At 37.9% G+C, this 17,836-nt stretch overlaps 1 protein-coding gene across 1 annotated transcript in view; it reads left to right on the forward strand.

Annotated features, from left to right (window-relative positions):
• Positions 1–17,836, forward strand: part of CFAP44 (cilia and flagella associated protein 44) — a 41,828-nt gene that overhangs the window by 16,329 nt on the left and 7,663 nt on the right. Inside the window, exons 13-26 of the mRNA XM_054514100.1 lie at positions 1,043–1,249; positions 2,186–2,296; positions 3,919–4,071; positions 5,839–6,057; positions 6,522–6,664; positions 7,534–7,804; positions 9,719–9,774; positions 10,197–10,359; positions 10,696–10,826; positions 11,753–11,970; positions 12,353–12,518; positions 13,820–13,997; positions 15,094–15,579; positions 16,986–17,189. Coding sequence (XP_054370075.1) covers positions 1,043–1,249; positions 2,186–2,296; positions 3,919–4,071; positions 5,839–6,057; positions 6,522–6,664; positions 7,534–7,804; positions 9,719–9,774; positions 10,197–10,359; positions 10,696–10,826; positions 11,753–11,970; positions 12,353–12,518; positions 13,820–13,997; positions 15,094–15,579; positions 16,986–17,189 — 2,706 coding nt within the window. The remainder of the gene's footprint in view (positions 1–1,042; positions 1,250–2,185; positions 2,297–3,918; positions 4,072–5,838; positions 6,058–6,521; positions 6,665–7,533; positions 7,805–9,718; positions 9,775–10,196; positions 10,360–10,695; positions 10,827–11,752; positions 11,971–12,352; positions 12,519–13,819; positions 13,998–15,093; positions 15,580–16,985; positions 17,190–17,836) is intronic.

Genomic DNA, 17,836 nt, shown 5'->3' on the forward strand with positions numbered 1-17,836 from the left:
TTTATAAAAATATAATTCTGGCCATGCAGGCTTTCAGACACGCTGTTAAGTGGTTACCTGTACCTTCTTGAGGTAAGATGTCTGCCACAATAAATTGTACAGCATCACAAAACTGACTCAGTTCAGTTTTATGAAAGTTATTACTAAACACAATCTGAAAAACAAAGGGCACTTAGTCTATCCAGCTGCATTTAAAATTGTATTAGGTACTTGGTCACAGTTTAAAGAGTGCAAATGTATTTTAAAATCTGTGCTATTAATCTAAGAAAACTTAGTCCAACATACTTTGAAGCATCTGTTTACCATAATCTCCTCATAGGCAAGCTAGCAGTGTCTTTGTTAGATAAGTGAATACCGACAAGTCAGCTCATAATCGCCTTCAAGACATTACCATGTATGGCAAATATCAGCTAAATCCACAAGTCCAGCTATATCCAGCTAAAACACAGGCCTGTCTCTGCTAACCTGTATCACAGTTCAAGCTTCTTTTAATTGTTAGCAATTGGTTTACCTACAGAACTTATGGTAAAGACTCTTCCTTCTTTCCATCTCAAGTGGCATTCCCTGTTGACTGCTGTACTTTCTATGGACTCAGCCAGACCCAAGCCTGTTCCCTGACCTCTTAAAAAATCATCCTTATGTTTGGTGCCCCATATTTTATTCAGGGAAACATAATTCTTTGTTTTGGGTTTCAGCTCTTTTGCTTAAGAAGCTACTGATATATCTTTATGTCAGTATGAATTACCTCTTCCTCAGACATTACAACCACATCCTCGTTAACATCTTCAGTTTCAGTGACATGTTATCACTAAAAAAAACCAAAACACAATCCAACCAAAAAATAGGCCCCAGTCCTCTCTCTTCCTTTGTGCTGTCATATTAGAGATGATAAGCAACATTTCCCATGTATGAAATATTCTTAGTGCTTTAGCAACACTTCCACATAAGGTGAGTTTAAAGGTAAACAACAGAGCATAATATGGATTATTCTTCGAAGCTCTCAGATGTACTCTGTGATTTTTTTTCTTTGTTTCACTTAAAGGTAAATCCTGAGGGAGGTCTAATTGCCGTGGGGTTTGAAGATGGTGTTGTCCGCATAATTGAAGTTTATGATCCCAAACTGCTGCCCAGTCATGCAGGACAGGCCAATGAGATTGCAGAGATAAATCTGAAACAAGTTTTCAAACCTCATGCTGCTGCAGTCACAGCCCTGGCATATGAAAAAAAGGGATATGTGTTTGCCACAGGGGTATGTATCATGCAGTTTGGTTGGTTTTATTAAGCCACAAATGTAGAGCCTTTTAAAAGAGATAATGTAAAAGTTTGTTTACTGACAATGCAGTTTTACTTCTGTTGTTGCTGTTGATTGCTTGCTGTAGTTCTCTGTGCAGGGAGAAGGATCTGTTGGCACTCACATCTGTTTTTCTGAAGGAAAGCAACCATGCAATTCACACAATTCATTTTGTGAATTACTGGACTGTTTAGTGTGAATTCTGTAATTCCCTTTGAAAATGGATTTGGTTCATTTTGGAATTAGTTTAGTAGGATCTTGGATTGTAAAAGCAAGTCCGTTGGTACACCACATTGGCAGCAATCCAGCTGCTACCGAGCGCTGCTTGGCCTTACCACAGGGTCAGTCAGTCAGTCAGTCAGTCAGTCAGTCAGTCATTATGCCTGGTAGTCTTTGAGATGGTTTCCAGTTAATGGGTGTCTCTTTTTAAAAGCTTGTCCTTAGCCATGATCAGTGCATTTGCAGTTACATGTTCCTTAAGCTGAATTCCCATGCATTAAATTTAATGTAGGATTTAAGGTAAAATGAATCATGTTGTGTGCCAGTTCTTGAACTTGTTATCTGGGGAAATCAGCTTGTGCTACCTTATCTGAAAAATCAGGCCTGAGCCTGAGATTTAAAGGAGCTCTTGGGGCAATGGGCAGAATGCACATGGCAGTTGGTGCTAAAGGAGGCCATTAAGAGCTATGGGTGCAACATATTTCTTGGAACAGCATGGGCAGGGTTTTTATTTCCTCCCAGTAATCATCATGGAAATCCAGTCCTGAATCTCCCCTGTTTAAACACAAAAAAATGGAAGTATGTGCCTATGTCATAAAGTATTTAGAGTCTTTTGAATTTTTGGTCAGCTTTGATTCAGTCATCATCTTTGCTTGTTTGTTTGTTTTTCCTCAGAGTAAAGACAAAACAGTTTTCTTTTTTGCTATTGAGGATGAATACAAGCCTATTGGATTCATCTGTGTCCCTGGGCCTGTACAGGCATTACAGTGGTCTCCACCTTCTCATGTGAGTAATGCATATTTGTTTTCTTTCCTTCCCAGCAGTGTTAACATATAATTTTAAAAAGAATTTCCAATCAAAATAGATGAAGATCCACGACTCTAGTCATGTCCTCTATAGACAATACAAATAATGTTTTTCTCCTTTGTTCTTCATGCTGCTTCAGCATGACAAAAGGTTCTGTATAGCTAAATCTCTGGTTCAGTCACTAGGGACATATTTTGGGTTTTGGATAAGGCAAACTACAAGGTTTTGGTATGCTTTTTGAGCCCTTGACTTGAAGAAACAATCTTATTCCTTAGCTTTTGGAAGAACCGATTCTCTTTGACAAAGAAGTTATTTGGGCATTACTGTCTGTGACTCTTGCCCCTATTAAAACAGGCTTTTGAAAAGCTTTTTGACAACATTAAGAAAGATTTTGGGTGCTTCTTGAAATTCACATTCTGTGTTTGAAATGTGTCAGGACATATCAATGTAGGTCTTTGCTAATATTTAAAAGTGTTCTAGGGTTAGGATAACATTTGAAATTTTTTGGTCCAGTAACCTTATTTAGAGGAGAGACTATTAATTATTTTTAGATTCTAGCAAGATATATTTTACTGGTGCATAGTGGCAAAGTGTGGTTATTTCCACTTCTAAAAGCTGGCAAAAGAAGTCTTGTTGGTATGAATTCTGTCTTACTGCAGAAACAACAGATCTTGATCTGACAGTTGCATTTTGAGTCCTTTCCTTAAAGACAAGGTACTTCTCCTTACTAAAAAAGCACCTGTTGTGTCTTGGATGTTAGATTCTGCCTGAGTAAGTTTCTCTACCAGTATCTGGCCTCTATTGCTAGATAAGAACATTTGCTTAACACAGTGCCAGCATCTGAGTGTCACACTACTTCTTTTTTTTAGTTTGTTTTAAAGAAGCACTGGTGATTAAATACATTACATTTAATGAATACATTTTTAAACTGAGATCCTACAGACACAGGAACCATATCATTCCTAGTTAGGGTTTCCATAGCAACTCTAAAATGCCCTCTTTGCACATTTTTAGTGATGGGTCAGATAAAATAAGACTCTCTCTCTTTTCTCCAGATAGCTCATGAAAATTGAAACTAAATACAGGCTTGTCTCTTAAAAACTCAAAACACTGAATAATTATTACCTTCACCTCACCTATTCTTCCTAACTTCCCATTTTAAAGGACTTGTGAGGTGCCAACAAAAAACAAACTGCTGTAGCATTTGGCAAGACTTTGAGCCAAGTCTTGATGATAGAAAGGATTTATTAGTATGGAAATATATGAAATTATCAACCCAAAACCTACTAAGTCATGGGTCAAATCCATCTTTTAATTTAACCAAATTTCCAAAATATCATCATGCTGCTTTCAAGCTAAGCAGTGTCAGAATTTCAGCTGGTTTGGACACAGCAAGGATTTCTTCAATTCCTTAGCTTTGCCTAGCATAAAAGAAGCTCACTGACTTCTGATGTCCATTTAAAAGTGTACATAGAAATAAGAGCACAGGTAAATGTGGCTGGACTTTGGCTTTATGCCTATGCATCTGCCTAACCAACTTTTCCTCCCATTTGTCTCGATTCCGTTTATACATCTGCCCCATTCTTTGTGTTTTTATACAGGACAAGAGCACGCTGCTCATCCTTTGTGAGAATGGCTTTGCTGTCCAGGTTCCTGCCCCTCTCCATGGGAAGCAGGATACAGTGACCACCTATCACATAAAAAACCTGCCAACACAGTACTTCCATTTTTATAGTATTAAATCCCAAATCAAGGTAAAAAACTCTCCTGTGGCAGAATTTCATCTTCTTCATTGTGTCAGGTGACCAAACTACCCAGAAGAGTTTCTAGTCCCTGTATGTCATCACAGGGTTTTTGCTAAGCTCCTTGAAAGGGAATGGCAGGTGGAAGCCATTTGTGGCTTGAAATTACAAGTTGTTTTTGGTTTATTCAAACCTACATGACACTGAAAGCATGATGTGAATTTTGATTGTAATTAAAAGACAGCATTAGAGAAAGGGAAAGGTAATGCATTAGTTCTCAAAATATTTTAATTTTGGTAATTTTGACAAAAATACTATTTCTTGTGGCTGATATTCACCCTATAGGAAATTTCTTTCAACAGTTATTAAACTGCCAGGTAGTCACCTTGAAGCAAATATGAAACATCTCTCTTTTTTTAGCAGTGTTTCTGGCTTTAAAAAAATCTTTTAAGTTTAAAGGTGTGCATTTAGTTTCTGAATGGTACTTAGTATTTAAAAAGAATATGTGGTGCCAAAGGAAAAGAATTAGGTCAAGTCACAGCTAGAGTTAGTTTTGTGAAACTAAAAAACAAGCTGATGTTAGGCTTAGAAGGAGAACTCCAGTGAGCAGGCTCTCAGTTCCATACTCAATCCACTACAATGCAACGGCCTCTCTCATTCTGTTAACTACTTCTGTTAACCTGTGATTTCTCTGCCTTCTCTGTTAACTGCTCCTGACATTACTGAATGTCAGGCAAAGCTTCATTTTGTGTTATAATTTGGAGGAAGTCAGCATGCAGGAGCAAGATCTCTAGATGCTTTTTCACAGCAATACCTATAAGAATGATCACAAAGCATGCATGAGAAAGGAAAGATTAAAATAATATGTATTGAGCTTTGTTGGTTTTCTTGTTTGTTTGTTTGTTTTTTGTTGGTTTTCTTTTTGTTTTTTAGTCAAATGAGAAGAATAATGTTGAGAAACAATCACTAAAAATAAATAAATATTTCTACAGAGAGAAAGAATATTAATGGCTCTCTTTTTACTTTGGAATTAGATAAATAATTAATAAGTTACAAAAAGGATGTTCTAATGCAAGGAAAGATTTCTCACAGTAAGGGTGGTGATAAAAACAGTAATTTTTATTATTCCTGTCCCTAGAACAGGAGATTTTTTTAAAGGTATGTCAGACATACCTTTAAAAGATCAGCTGATAATATTTAAGGGCTTGCTGGTTCAGCTATCTAATATCTTCTTAGGAAGCTACTGTTTTAGAGAATGTTTGGTATTTGTTTATGCTATAGTAGGCTTGGGTGGAAGAGAATTTTAAAGGTTTGACAAATCTTTCCTTCATTGTTCAGAAGTTAAGTCAATTACAGCTTCTCTCTTTTGCTCCATACCAATGATGCAGTAGAACTTATTCGAGTTCAGCTTTCCAGTTCTTTTCTTTCTCCAGGGCAGGCAGGGGACAAGACTTAGGATTTCTGCAGGAGTAAGCATAGTGGTGAAGATTTGGAATAATCTGTCTGAAGAAATTTTGAAATCTGCTTGTCATTCAGAATTATTTCTGTTTCAAAGGAGCAAGAGTAAATACTTCAGAGGAGGGAAAGGGGGGAATTTCACTGGCGAGTCCCATGAAGTCTGGTTGATCTCTGCTAAGCTGACAGGAAAGAGATTTCTGTAGATATTTTGTATGTATAATGCCAGGACCACCTTGGATTTCATGTATGAGACTCCTTCAGTCAGTGATGTGTGGAGTGCCTTGGTTTCATGTCTTGGTGTTTCTCTGCTCGTTGTAATAGCTGAAAGAGGAGATTGCTCGGAGAGAGAAAGAAAAGCAAGAGAAGGAGAAGGCAAGGCTTGAATGGATAAAGCAGCAAAAGGAGCTGGGACTTGAGGTAGAAGAAACTAAAGAGGAAGAACCTGAAGAGGAGCCATTGCCATCTATCTATATACCAGAGGAGCCCAGTCCCATCCTCTGTGGCTTTTATTCAGCACCCGGAAAATTTTGGCTTTCCTTGGTAAATCAGTTTTTACTTCATATTGATTGGGTTGCATGATGTGACATCCTTTCCCTTTGAAACCTGTCATCCCTAGGACATCCATTCCTTTCATCCTTGACAGTTTCACTGGTTTTTGTGAAGTATACCAGTAGTGTCACTCTGATTCAGATTGTTTGGTAAATATCCAGTAGGTGCCCTTCTTCGTGGTGCCTGAATGGGCACAAAGACTTAGCTGTTCCCTCACAAGGGAATTTTAACAGAAGGTAGAATTTTAACATAGTGGTAGAATGGCTTTTAATGCCAGAGATCATGACAGACTTCTGTCTGTGGATAAATAGGGTCTCTAAGTGTTTGGAGGTAGCATTGTCTAACCTATCACAGGTCCTTAAGAAAGGAAGAATTATTCTGAAATTTGCATTTTCCTGGTCAGTTGCTTCAGTTTTCTTTTGTCACAATTTCCTTATAGTCCTTCTCTTCTTCAGGGTGGGTACGACTCAGGGTTTCTCTATCATTGCGAATTCTCACATGGTGGCAAAGAAAACCCTGAGAACAGGAAGGATGAACCTTTTGAAGTGATTCCTATGGAGAACACTGAGAACAATCCCATTCACCGAATCTCCTTCTGGTAAAACACTGTAATGTAACAAATAGCTCTGGGATAAAGCTTGATGAAATATAATTTGGAAAGGGGAGTGTATGCTCCTTTGTCCCTTTTCAATTGTGGCTCAACTCTAGTATACATGAACTCTCTCTGGTTTTCCGGCTACTGAGTTTCACTTAAAATTCCTAATGGACATAGCTGAGCCATGTGTCTGATAGAATAATTTTAGAAGACCTTCAAAGACAAAAAAGTGGGATTTCTAAGTAAGTACTGACTAGAACTCAACCACCCTACATTGTAGAACTCTAGGAGAACCCTTAGAAGTCCCTGCATATAGTGATCAACAGTACAGCAGTTCTTTACCATAGTTAACAAAGAGAATTAGAACATGGAGCAGTCAGTCCATCCCTCTAGTGCTAAGAATATAGGCTTCTCAGGACATTTTGTGAACTGTACGAATGGAAAGGCTGGATTCTTTTCAGACTCCCAGTATTAGGTTCTCTGTAAGAATATGCATGTTCTGCATCAAAAGGAGGCAGGTTTGATTCAGGATTTAATCTACTGCTGGCTGCATTCACCACCATCTGTACTAAATGGGGAGCAGGGGCTAAAAAACTGCTTTTCTAGTTTTTAATTTTGTGTCTGCTGCACTGCCCAGCTCAGGGCTAAGAGTAGTTCTAAGATACCTAGGAAGTGCTGGAATGCTCCTGAGCAGCCAGTTAGCTGCAAAACACTTCATAGTAGAATCACACATACTTTAAATGTTCCAAATACTTTGCTTTCAGCTTCCAAACTTGGGAAAGTGATTTCTATTAAATGAGATCAGCTCTTTTAATATTTTGAACTTGCTTGTTAGAAGTTACTGCTATCACTCTTTCTTGTTTATTTAACAGCACCCGCCCCCCGCTGATGTTCTGTGGGATGCAGGATGGCTCCCTGCGTGCCTATCCTCTCAGGGAGGAAGGCCTCTCTGAGGGTGCCCTGAAGGACTACTGGTACCTGAATGTGCACGACAACGATAATGGGCAGATCCGGGGGATCTGTTGTAGCCATGATGATGGGTGTCTGATTACCTGTGGTGGAGATGGAAACATTTTTACATTTGACCTCTTGTCAGAGGAAGAGGTTCCCAAAGAGCTAAAAGTCACAATCCCCCCTCCTAGGGTAAGTTGGTACCCTCTTTCACTGAATTAGGCCTATTTGGAATGAAGCAATCCAGATGGGCAAACATGGTTCAATTATTTTTCTTAAAGAACTTTCACAGCAAAAGCTGAAGCTTCCCAAACTATTTAGAAGAATAGCTCTTGCAAAATGTTCCCTAATAAATGGGCTCTGGGACTGCACTCTTCCTTCTCAGTGTTTTGTGTTTTTCTCCAAATAACACATACTATGTTTATTCATACATAATATTCTGCCAGTGCTTTCCCACTCAAAGGTGTAGTCATGCATATTCCTGAAATGAAAAATTGCAAGAATTTCTCATACTTCATACCTTTCTTGGGTTTAATTCCAGTAAAGTATGATTCTGCTTTGGATGGGGATTCTAGAAATACTATTGGAGAATATAATACATGTACTTTCTCCATACATCTAGTACCATTCATCTAAAATTCACAATGGATTTTTTTACATTTGCAAAATAGCACAACACGATGCTGATGCTGTTGCTCTTTCACTCTTGGGCAGCATTAGTAGTAATGAATTTACAGGTGTCCTGTACTCACTGCAGAACCGATCATCTCTAGCACATTTAAACAGATTACACTGGAACTCAGAAGCAGTTCCACTGATACTGCACAGAGGGATGTCAACTAAAATGTTCAGACTTCATTGAATTTTTAAAAAGTCTTAAGAGTGTCTGAATTAAATAAATATAACTTGAAAGAAGCAGTGAGAGCTGTTGAGTAAAGAAATGCCATTGTGCACAATAAATATTACAGTGACTATGCATTCAATAGAGTTAAAAAATCTTGAAAGTGCCAACATAAAACAAATTAGACTTTTAAATATGTTTTAATACTGGTTACTAACTACATTTTGAAGGATGCTTGGCAACAGAGATGGAGGAAATTGTGATTTTGGTAATTCAGCTAAATTGTTCATGACTAGTTGGAATTCTTTACCAGTATGACAAGAACATATGGTACTGAGAATAGAGCCAGTTATTTTCTAAAAGTGAATGATTAGAACCTTTGATATCAGAGCCTTACTAACTGCAATATTACAAGAAGTTATTAATATACCATTATAAGCATATGTACAGATTTATAGTTTTAAATATGTAAGTAGCTCTATATAAAGACCTTTATGGTCAGTTCTATTGTTCAGGCTAACAACATTTCTTAATGAACATTCTAATAGATTTTTTTCCTTTTCAAAATATATCTTCATTAAGTATCTGTTCTAGTTTTAAGTCATGTGGAAGATTTAAAAAAATCTATCTTCATTAAACTTAATGAGATTCTTAGAGAATCAAATACAAATCATCTGAAACTAATTGAGTTAAATTACAGATCAATTAAGTACAACGAAATTGTTGGGTGATAGTCCCCCCTCTTTTTTCAGAGAATGATTGCCTAGGGAAATGAGGCTTGTGCTACTGCAATGTCCATCCATCTGCCATTCTTCACAGCTAATAGTTGTGAATCCATTATGCAGTCAGCAAAAGCCAACCAGACTAATTACAGATGTAACTTGGAATTAGCCCATGACAGACTGACTCTTGTCAATGTGGCTGTGAGGGCAGACAAGAGAATTGGGTTGGGAGGTAGAGAACCAAAGATGTTATGGGACAGAGTGAACTTCGGACAAGTAATGATGTAACGATTTATGCCACTGGGGAGGTTATAGGATTTGTGTTCTCTGTCTCTAATGTTTCATTAGTTCTTTTTACATATAAACCAACTTCATTGCTTTTTCTGCTTGAAACATTACAATGTAATATTTAAGGCCAGATAGTAATATTGAAAATGAAGATTTCTTTTGTTTTTGTGAGAGGTGGTGAAAGCTCTATCTTAATCTTTATAAAAGCTGAACTGTAACTGCTTGTTTAAAGACAAGACAATGTTTTTATTCCAGAGAGGTCTTGAGAAGGAGAAGGCTACTGAAGACATTAAGGATCCTGATGCCTACACGTAAGAGATGCATAGATAATGATGAAAGGGATTTTCAAGTGTTGGTAGCTCTTTTCACATGTATTCCTTTTTGCCTACAAAGAAGAGAGACAAATTGATCAACCCTGAATTTGAGTCATTTATTTGTGAAACACACAGTTTTTTCAGCCTTTCTCTCCATTTAATCTATTTTTCTCTGGAAGTAATTCAGATATCGTACTATGAGGCAGTTAACTTCATACTACAGAGACAGCAAAAAGTCAAATCCCCTTGATGTTAAGAGTGTGTAAATATACAGGAAGATTATTCCTTTTAAGTTACTTTAAGAACCATTGAGTTCACTGGGAATTTAAGACTATCAAGGAAATCTAAAAGGTCATATAAACTGTAACCTTTCCACTCTTGCAATGAGATAACATCATTTCCTTTTTCTGCATTTTCAGTATTGAGGAATACAAGCAGAAAAAGGAGCATGAACGGAAAATGAAGGAAGCTGAAGAAAAGAAAAATAAGAAAAGAGAGGAGTTAAGTGCACTGAGACAAGACTTTGTTTTTCTCCTTCAAAAGAATCAGGAGTTGCCCAAGCACATGCAGTTGCACAGAGAGGTACACCTGGCTTTTATTAGGATCATTTACATTTACAGGCACCTTCTTCTGAAATGTTGGTACATACCATGTTGGGGCCAAAGATGTCCAATGCTTTGGATTAAGGTAGTTTTAAGAATATGTAAATTGATGGACTTCCGAATCGCAGCTGAATCACAGCTGATTATTTGTGCCAATCAAGAAGCACAGGAAAATAATTTGGTTCTCTGTGGAGATAGCTTCTGCAATAAAGGATAGTGTTGATGTGCATGCAACTAAGGCACCTAGGTAAAAATATTTATTATGAATATCTAGTAGCCAAAATAATGTGATGCTGGGTTTTCTGTCTTCCTGCAGGAGTTTGAGATGGACCGTAGGATCTTTGAAGAGCTGGACAGGCAGACACTACAGAGAATCCAGTTAGTGCAAAAGCAGCTGGCTTGGGAGCATGAGAAACAATTCGTTGGACTGCAGAAATTACAAACACAGTAATTACCACTTTTCTTCTGACCTTCCATGGGATTAATTGTCTATGAAGTTGTACCTCCCACAAGAAAAAGGAATGTGATTTTTTTTTCCTCTCTCTCATATAATCAGTATTTCATCTATTCTGTTATGATTCTGTTCTTATTTAAGAATCTTACGTATTCTTGGAATATACACAAGAGTATATGTTCATATTTATTTGTAATTACTTTTATTGGATCTTTGGTAAAAATGCAGATAGTCAAATGAAGGAAATGACTTCATTTGGATTCACTTCTGTATGAAGAAAGCTGTTTGAGACTATTTGCCTGGGGTTTTGCCAATAAGTTCGTAAGAACTCTTACTGAAGTGTTGAAAAACAACCTGGGAAATGAATACCTGTTTTTAAGACATGTTGTGTGTCTGTCAGATATTTTAATGTCATTGCTAACACAATGTTCTCTATACAATTTGAAGTTACAAAACAAACTTTCTCAAGAACAAAAGTTCAGGCATGAGGTGCATTTTGAGTTGGTTTTCATAGATCTAGGTAAGAGCAAAAGATGAATTAATAAAATAAATACACAATTAAAAAACCATCTTAGGCACACAGAGTATGTGACTGGGAAAAAAGATAGAATGAGCATGTTTTTGACAAGTCCTTAGTGGAAGATAAAGTTTACTGTCATGAAGAACCTGGTATAAGTTTCAATATTGGGAAAAGTCTTCATGTGATAATTCTTGATCATCTCCATTCCTAGATTACATAAAAGCCAATAGATAGTGTCATATGTCATCCTGCTATGCAATTACTTACTAACTTGTGGATTTATATGTAAGGATTGCATGTGCAATAAGTAAACTACACTATTCATGCCCTTTTGGTCAAGGTAAAATCGTATATTGTGCCCACTGACATCAGACAGTTTTGTCTAATTTGTGATTCCAGGTTTCGGGACGCTCTGGAATTTACTCTCACTGTTCATGCTATTCAAAGCAATCATCAGATTTCGACCTACAGCCTTCTAACAGTGTCTGAGAAATATGCCCAAAATAAGAAACAGGAGGACAGCAAGGGGGCAGTACTTAAAGAGAAGTGGACAGCACTTAAAGAGGCAGAACAAGCAGAAGAGGACATCTCCAGAGAGACAAGCCCTGTGCACAGAGGTAATGATAACTATTTAAATCTTTCAGTAATAGGGTTTCTGTCTTTCAACTCAGTTTTTGTTCCTGAGTCCAAGATAAAAAAAATACATATGTAAGTGCAGATAAAGAAATATAGCTGTAATGTGTTTTTTTTGTACCTACATACAAAGTAACACTCAAACATAGTTTTCCATGTTTAGATCAATGTCAGCAATTGTCTGTCAGCCCCGTGGGGAGAATGTGACTAAAAGTCAGTCAAAGAACCTGAATACTTACAAAACATCCACTACAATGGAACTAATTTACATCAGTTCTACAGGAGTTGTCTGAGGGAGTTTCCAGTAGCTGGGACTGCACTGTGCTGCATGGTATTACATTTTCACATGATTATATTTTGTTTCAGGAAGTGTAGCTTTTGAGAATGAGGCTGAAAGGCTGAAGACACCAGTTGTCCGAAAGCCAACCACGCGTTATATAGAAAGCAGACGTCAGAAAATCAGAAGACTTATTGAGAAATATGATGCACTGAAAGCCAAGATCATGAAGAGGAGGGCAGAATGGCATGAATTGTGAGTCCTGAACTGGACTCTGTTCCGTTTTAGTTCTGCTTCTTGTTTGAGGTCTAGTAATGCCGTTTAGGTGTCATATGGCACTATAATCTCCCTGCTCAGGTTTTTATATTCCTAAGGGTTGTAATTAAAACAGATGAATTTTCATGTATTTCCAAGTCTCAAGAGAGCATTAGAATATATTTAGTTTCTATGGTTCCTGTAAAATATTATCAAATTTGAATCCAGCTCGGTAGCTGTATTTTCAGATAGGGAGTAAAATGTGTCTAAATTGCTCGTGACTGAAAGACACCTAGGTCGTTACAGTCAACTCAAAGTGAATCCTGCCAGCCCCTCATGGAGCAGACGATGTAACAGCTGGGTTAGGTCAGCAGTCTTAGCATCTCAGCCATCATGTGAGTGTTTGTGATATGTCGTCATGCTCCATGCTGGTCTTTATCTTGAGCAGCAAGAAAAGGGGACAGGACATCTTTCACAGAATCATAGTTCCTTCCTGAGTTGGAAGGGACCCATAAGGACCATCAAAGGCCAAGTCCTGTCCTTGCATGTGGCAGCCTCAAAAGTCACACCCTATGCCTGAGAGCATTGTCCAAACACTCCTTGAAGTCTGTCAGGCTTGGTGCTGTGACCACTTCCCTGGGGGGGCTGTTCCAGTGTCCAACCACCCTCTGAGTGAAGAACCTTTTCCAAATATCTAACCTAAGCCTTATTCAAAGGAATGACCACTTTTTCAAGGCTGGGTTAGATGGGGCTTTGAGTGACCTGGTCTAGTGGAAGGTGCCCCTGTCCATGTCAGGGGCACTGGAACGAGATGATCTTTAGGGTCCTTTATAACCCAAACCATTCTATGCTCATGGAAGTACAAAAGTTCTTCCTTAGGAGATGAATGGCAGGGAATAGGACCAATGTAGAGTCAGAATACAAAGCTTTTAAGGTTATTGAGTGTTTAATAATGTAGAGTAGGATCAAGTATTCTGTGCTACAGACTGGTAGATTATTGATGTGCGGCTCCCTGAAATTGATAGCAGCATGTGCTCACTTAACCCAGAACTCAGTCTGAGTGTGAAGGTTTAAACTTTCCCATGGCAGAGCTGTTTAAGAGTTCTTAGGGGGGAAAAAAATATCTGGGATTTTCATTTAAATGTGCCAGGATATTATTTCCAAAGTAGCCATTCTTTTCTGAAAGAGATGTTATCACTCTTTCACCTCCCAAACTTTGCTGCACAAGTAAGAGGGTATGAAGTGACTGTTCATTTGTATGTTTTCTGTCTTGAAGTTCAGCTTTATTTTGTACCTACCAGATACAAGAGCAAACCTAGACATAACCATGAGAATTCCAAAGATGCTGAGGAGATCAAAGAAGCACGGGAGAATATAGGATGTTACAGGCTGAAGAGTGCCACTAACTACACACTTACTGAAGATGAGCGTATAAACACTGAAAAGAAGATGGTGCAGCTTGCAATCCTGGAAGACTTGGTATGTAAAACTGTATATAGCACCATTTTTTGAGAGGAAGTGAGGATAGTGTATTAATCACTGAAGAAATTTTTTTAAAGGAATTGAAAGTGAGTTTAGGGAAGGGAAGGGAATAGGCCTTGAAGGACAGACGGCTGTTTTGTGCTTTAGTTACAAATCAGCTTCAGTTACAAATCAGCCCTTCTCTTGTGAACTGTCTTGTGTTTCAGCAAACCCGAACCTGAATCATTCTAGGGTGACTCTTTATAAATGAGAAAGTGAATTTACCTTTACTAGTATTTCAGCTGGAACATCTGTCTCTTTTAATTACAAGTCTTATAATCTAGTAAAAACACTGAGCTAAATAACCCCTGCCCATACCCAAAGGTATTTTGAAATACCTTTACAAAAACAGGGATGTGAGCGAGGACAAGTGTTCTAGTGTGGCCTCTCTGTATTTGCACTTTGGCAATCGCTGCTCCTGGAACTGGAATCTTCCTGAGAAACCAGGTTTTTTGGGCCCACCTTGCTATTGTAGAACTCCTACAGTCACCACACATCTTTCAACCCTGAAGACACACTAAGTTCAAATGTTGTGCAGTATCTTTGTTGCTTTCCCTGTGATTTCCCCCCCATCCTTCTCATAGGAATGGTTTTTCATTGTATTTGGCTGGAGTGCAAAAGAGTGATACTGGATAACTTTGACAGCAAGGCCTAAGCATTACAGAAGCAATGCCACAGTCTCAGGGGATTTGTTTGATCATTTTAGTCTCATGCTGTAGTGCTGATGCTATCAGATAGCCAGTGATTAACCCAACTCATTAGAACAAACAAAGGGAATAGTTCTTGTCATAAATTCTGGGTTTATACAGATGAGGAATTCCAGTTGCTTCAGGTGGATGGTGTGTTATTTTCTTCTATAAAGATCAGAGAAGTTTCTGCCAAGTATATTAATGATAATAGATCACATTCAATTATTACTCTACGTAAAAAGAGTCAACTAATACAGTATCCCCTTATCACAGAATGTTTAATAATCCTAATGTTAGCCTTCTTGAGTTGGGTAAGACTGCTTCCTGTGGTGGAGAATCCTACTAAAATAGTTTTTCCTTTGCAGATCCATAAGACAAAAGTGAATATGAACAAAGAGATTGTGTCTTTGAGGGATCTCAAGGTTTCTACTATTGATGAAATCAAGAGTTTAGTGAAGGAAGTCAAATCCATACAGGCAAACTTAGATGTATCAGAACATCTCCCTATTCCCCCGATCCCTCAGTTACACCCAGATGAGGTTCCTGAAAGAATAGTTGAGTGCAGCAGTGACGTCCTCCTAAAGTTCAAAGAGGAGCAAGAGGCCAAGGCAAAGCTCGAGGAACCGCTGGAAGGGTGTCCCTCGTCTCGCGCATTTAGGCACGTGTTTCTTCAAACTCCCCCCTTGGAAGAGGGTTATGCCATGGTACAGGCTGGAGATGCATCAGCTGTGGTCACAGGGAAGCAGGAGACTTTTGAGATGGAGAAAGTAGAGCCAACAGAAATGGAACTGGAAATTTTAAAGAGAGAGAAGATAAAAAATCTGTACTTGCAGGAGACCTTGATTAAAAAGGTAGGAAATTGAAAGTTATTTTTGTCAGATTAAAAAATCCCACTGGTTCATAAATGAAACCAAAACCCCTTCAGTCTCAGGATTGCATTTAGTCTTGCCTTTCTGCAGTCCTGGAAAACGCTAACTATTGCAAATTTACAGTGGAAATCACTATAAGTCCATAACTATAACCTGTGTTCTGACTGTTATCACTTGAAAGATATCTTAGATTTCTTACTGATTGTGCCATGAAGCTGTGATCTTAGTGGCCAAAAAAAAAAAGGAAAAAAAAAAAGACAAGTAAAATGTTAGACATAACTTGAAAAATTACAGAGTTAAAAAGCAGCATCACTACAAGTTTGTAGATTCATGTTCTCAGCTCTTCAATAACTGTAGTCTCAACTTTTTGGTCTAAAAATTACTTTGTAGGATTAGAAAAGGTACAAAAGAGAGTAACCAAAATGCTTAGTCATGGAAAAGATTCTTTAAAACGTACATCTAAGTGGATAATGTATCTTTGGCCTGCAAAAAAGGCAACTGAAATGGTTTTAGAGATGTGAGAAAATTCTGAATAGCATAGAAAAGGAGAGTAGGAATTGTGTCTTAAAAGGAGAGATATGAAATGAAATGGTCACATAGAAAGCTTGAAGCATGCAAGTGAAAATAGTTTTCCTATCCAACAATTAGCTAAGCTTTGGAACTCAGTGCTAGAACCTGGGGGAAGCTATAATTTGATAGTGTGGAAAAAAATCCATTCAAAGCTGTTGAACACAAGTATACTGCTTCAAGCTCAGGATGCACCTAAGTCAGAGTTTAAGAGAGCTGTATAGCAGAGGTATCCCACTGTTCACTTGTTTGCTCCATTTCTTAGCATCTCTCCTCTAATATCTGCTACTGGGAGTTGATTCTTTGGTCTGCCTCAACACAGACACCCTTGTGTTTATGTGTATGAAGGTTGTGATGGAATACCCAAATTCTGCTGTGAACATCACACACCTGTAAGTTAATGTTAGCAGCTGCTAGTACTTATTTTGCTGTAAATGTCTAAGTGAAGAGCTGGCAGCTGTTTCAAAAGAAGTCTGTCAAGACAGAAGAGTTATTTATTGATGCATCTGGGATTGTTATATAAACTACTGTAAACTACAGACTACTCCAAAACATTCTCTGAACTTCAGGGATGGAGGGGATGCAGTGAAAGATTCCCGTGAAGCCCTGGTGATTCTTTTACTATTATGCTGAGAACAAAGACAAGGACTTGGGACTAACTTTGTCTTTCAAAGTGCATCACTACTCTATAGGAAATAGCATTTCTGAGTTGTTGATTTGGCAGAGAGAATTTTTCCCTTCTGCTCCCTTCTCTAGCTTTGCATGTTTAACTGCACTGGAAATACTTTTCCTATTCCTGATTTCACGCTACTTTGCTCCAGATCAACACACTAGTGATCAACTTCGATGCTGAACTTTGCCTTTTGCGGCACAAGAAACTGAAGATGGATGTGCAGATGAAAAGTGCTGATCTGCGCTGCATCACATGCTGTGAAGAGCTGCTTATCCTGAAGAAACTTGAGATACATGAGGACCTTCTTGAGGAGCAAATTTGTGCCATCATCAATAAACAGGAGGACATACATGTAAGTAGACCACGTGTAACATTAATTTAAATTTAACAGTACCATTAGTGCATGGCTTGAAACAAAAGTAAACCATAAAGTAAATGGTGGCATCCCTTGGCTTTGTTTTAGCACCAATCCAGTGACTAGTGCTAAATTTTGAAAAACAAGAAACTCTTGATGATCAGCCTAATAGGATGGTCACTTCTGATGTCACCCTGTTTTTTAAGTTTTTCTAAGCCTTCTGATGTTTACATTCTTGTAACAAAGTTACTCGCACACTTTATGTAAATAACTTATTTTTTCGCATTCTTTTATGGAGGAAAAGAAATTTGAGGGACTGTTAGTTTATCCAGTCTCATTGGAGAGTGACAGTGTCACTGTCACCTTCCAATCCACTATCACTTTTAGAAATCTATAAATGTTGGAGTCAAAAATTAAAAGTCTTTTTTTTACCTTGGAAAGTCCAGTTTCCGTGTCTTTCTGTTTTGTGTCCTAAAGTGACATTCTAACTTCCAATACTTAATTTTTTAATAATCTTAACATCTGTATTTTAATAGATCCTTCATGATATGTCATAAGTGACTAATCACATCCTTTAAGAACATATTCCTAGGCGATGCTTGATGGGTTTAATCAAGAGAGAAAGACAAGTTTTGCATTTCCAG

Source organism: Molothrus ater, chromosome 2 (genome assembly GCF_012460135.2).
Source record: "Molothrus ater isolate BHLD 08-10-18 breed brown headed cowbird chromosome 2, BPBGC_Mater_1.1, whole genome shotgun sequence".
In the NCBI taxonomy this organism is placed as follows: Eukaryota; Metazoa; Chordata; class Aves; order Passeriformes; family Icteridae; genus Molothrus; species Molothrus ater.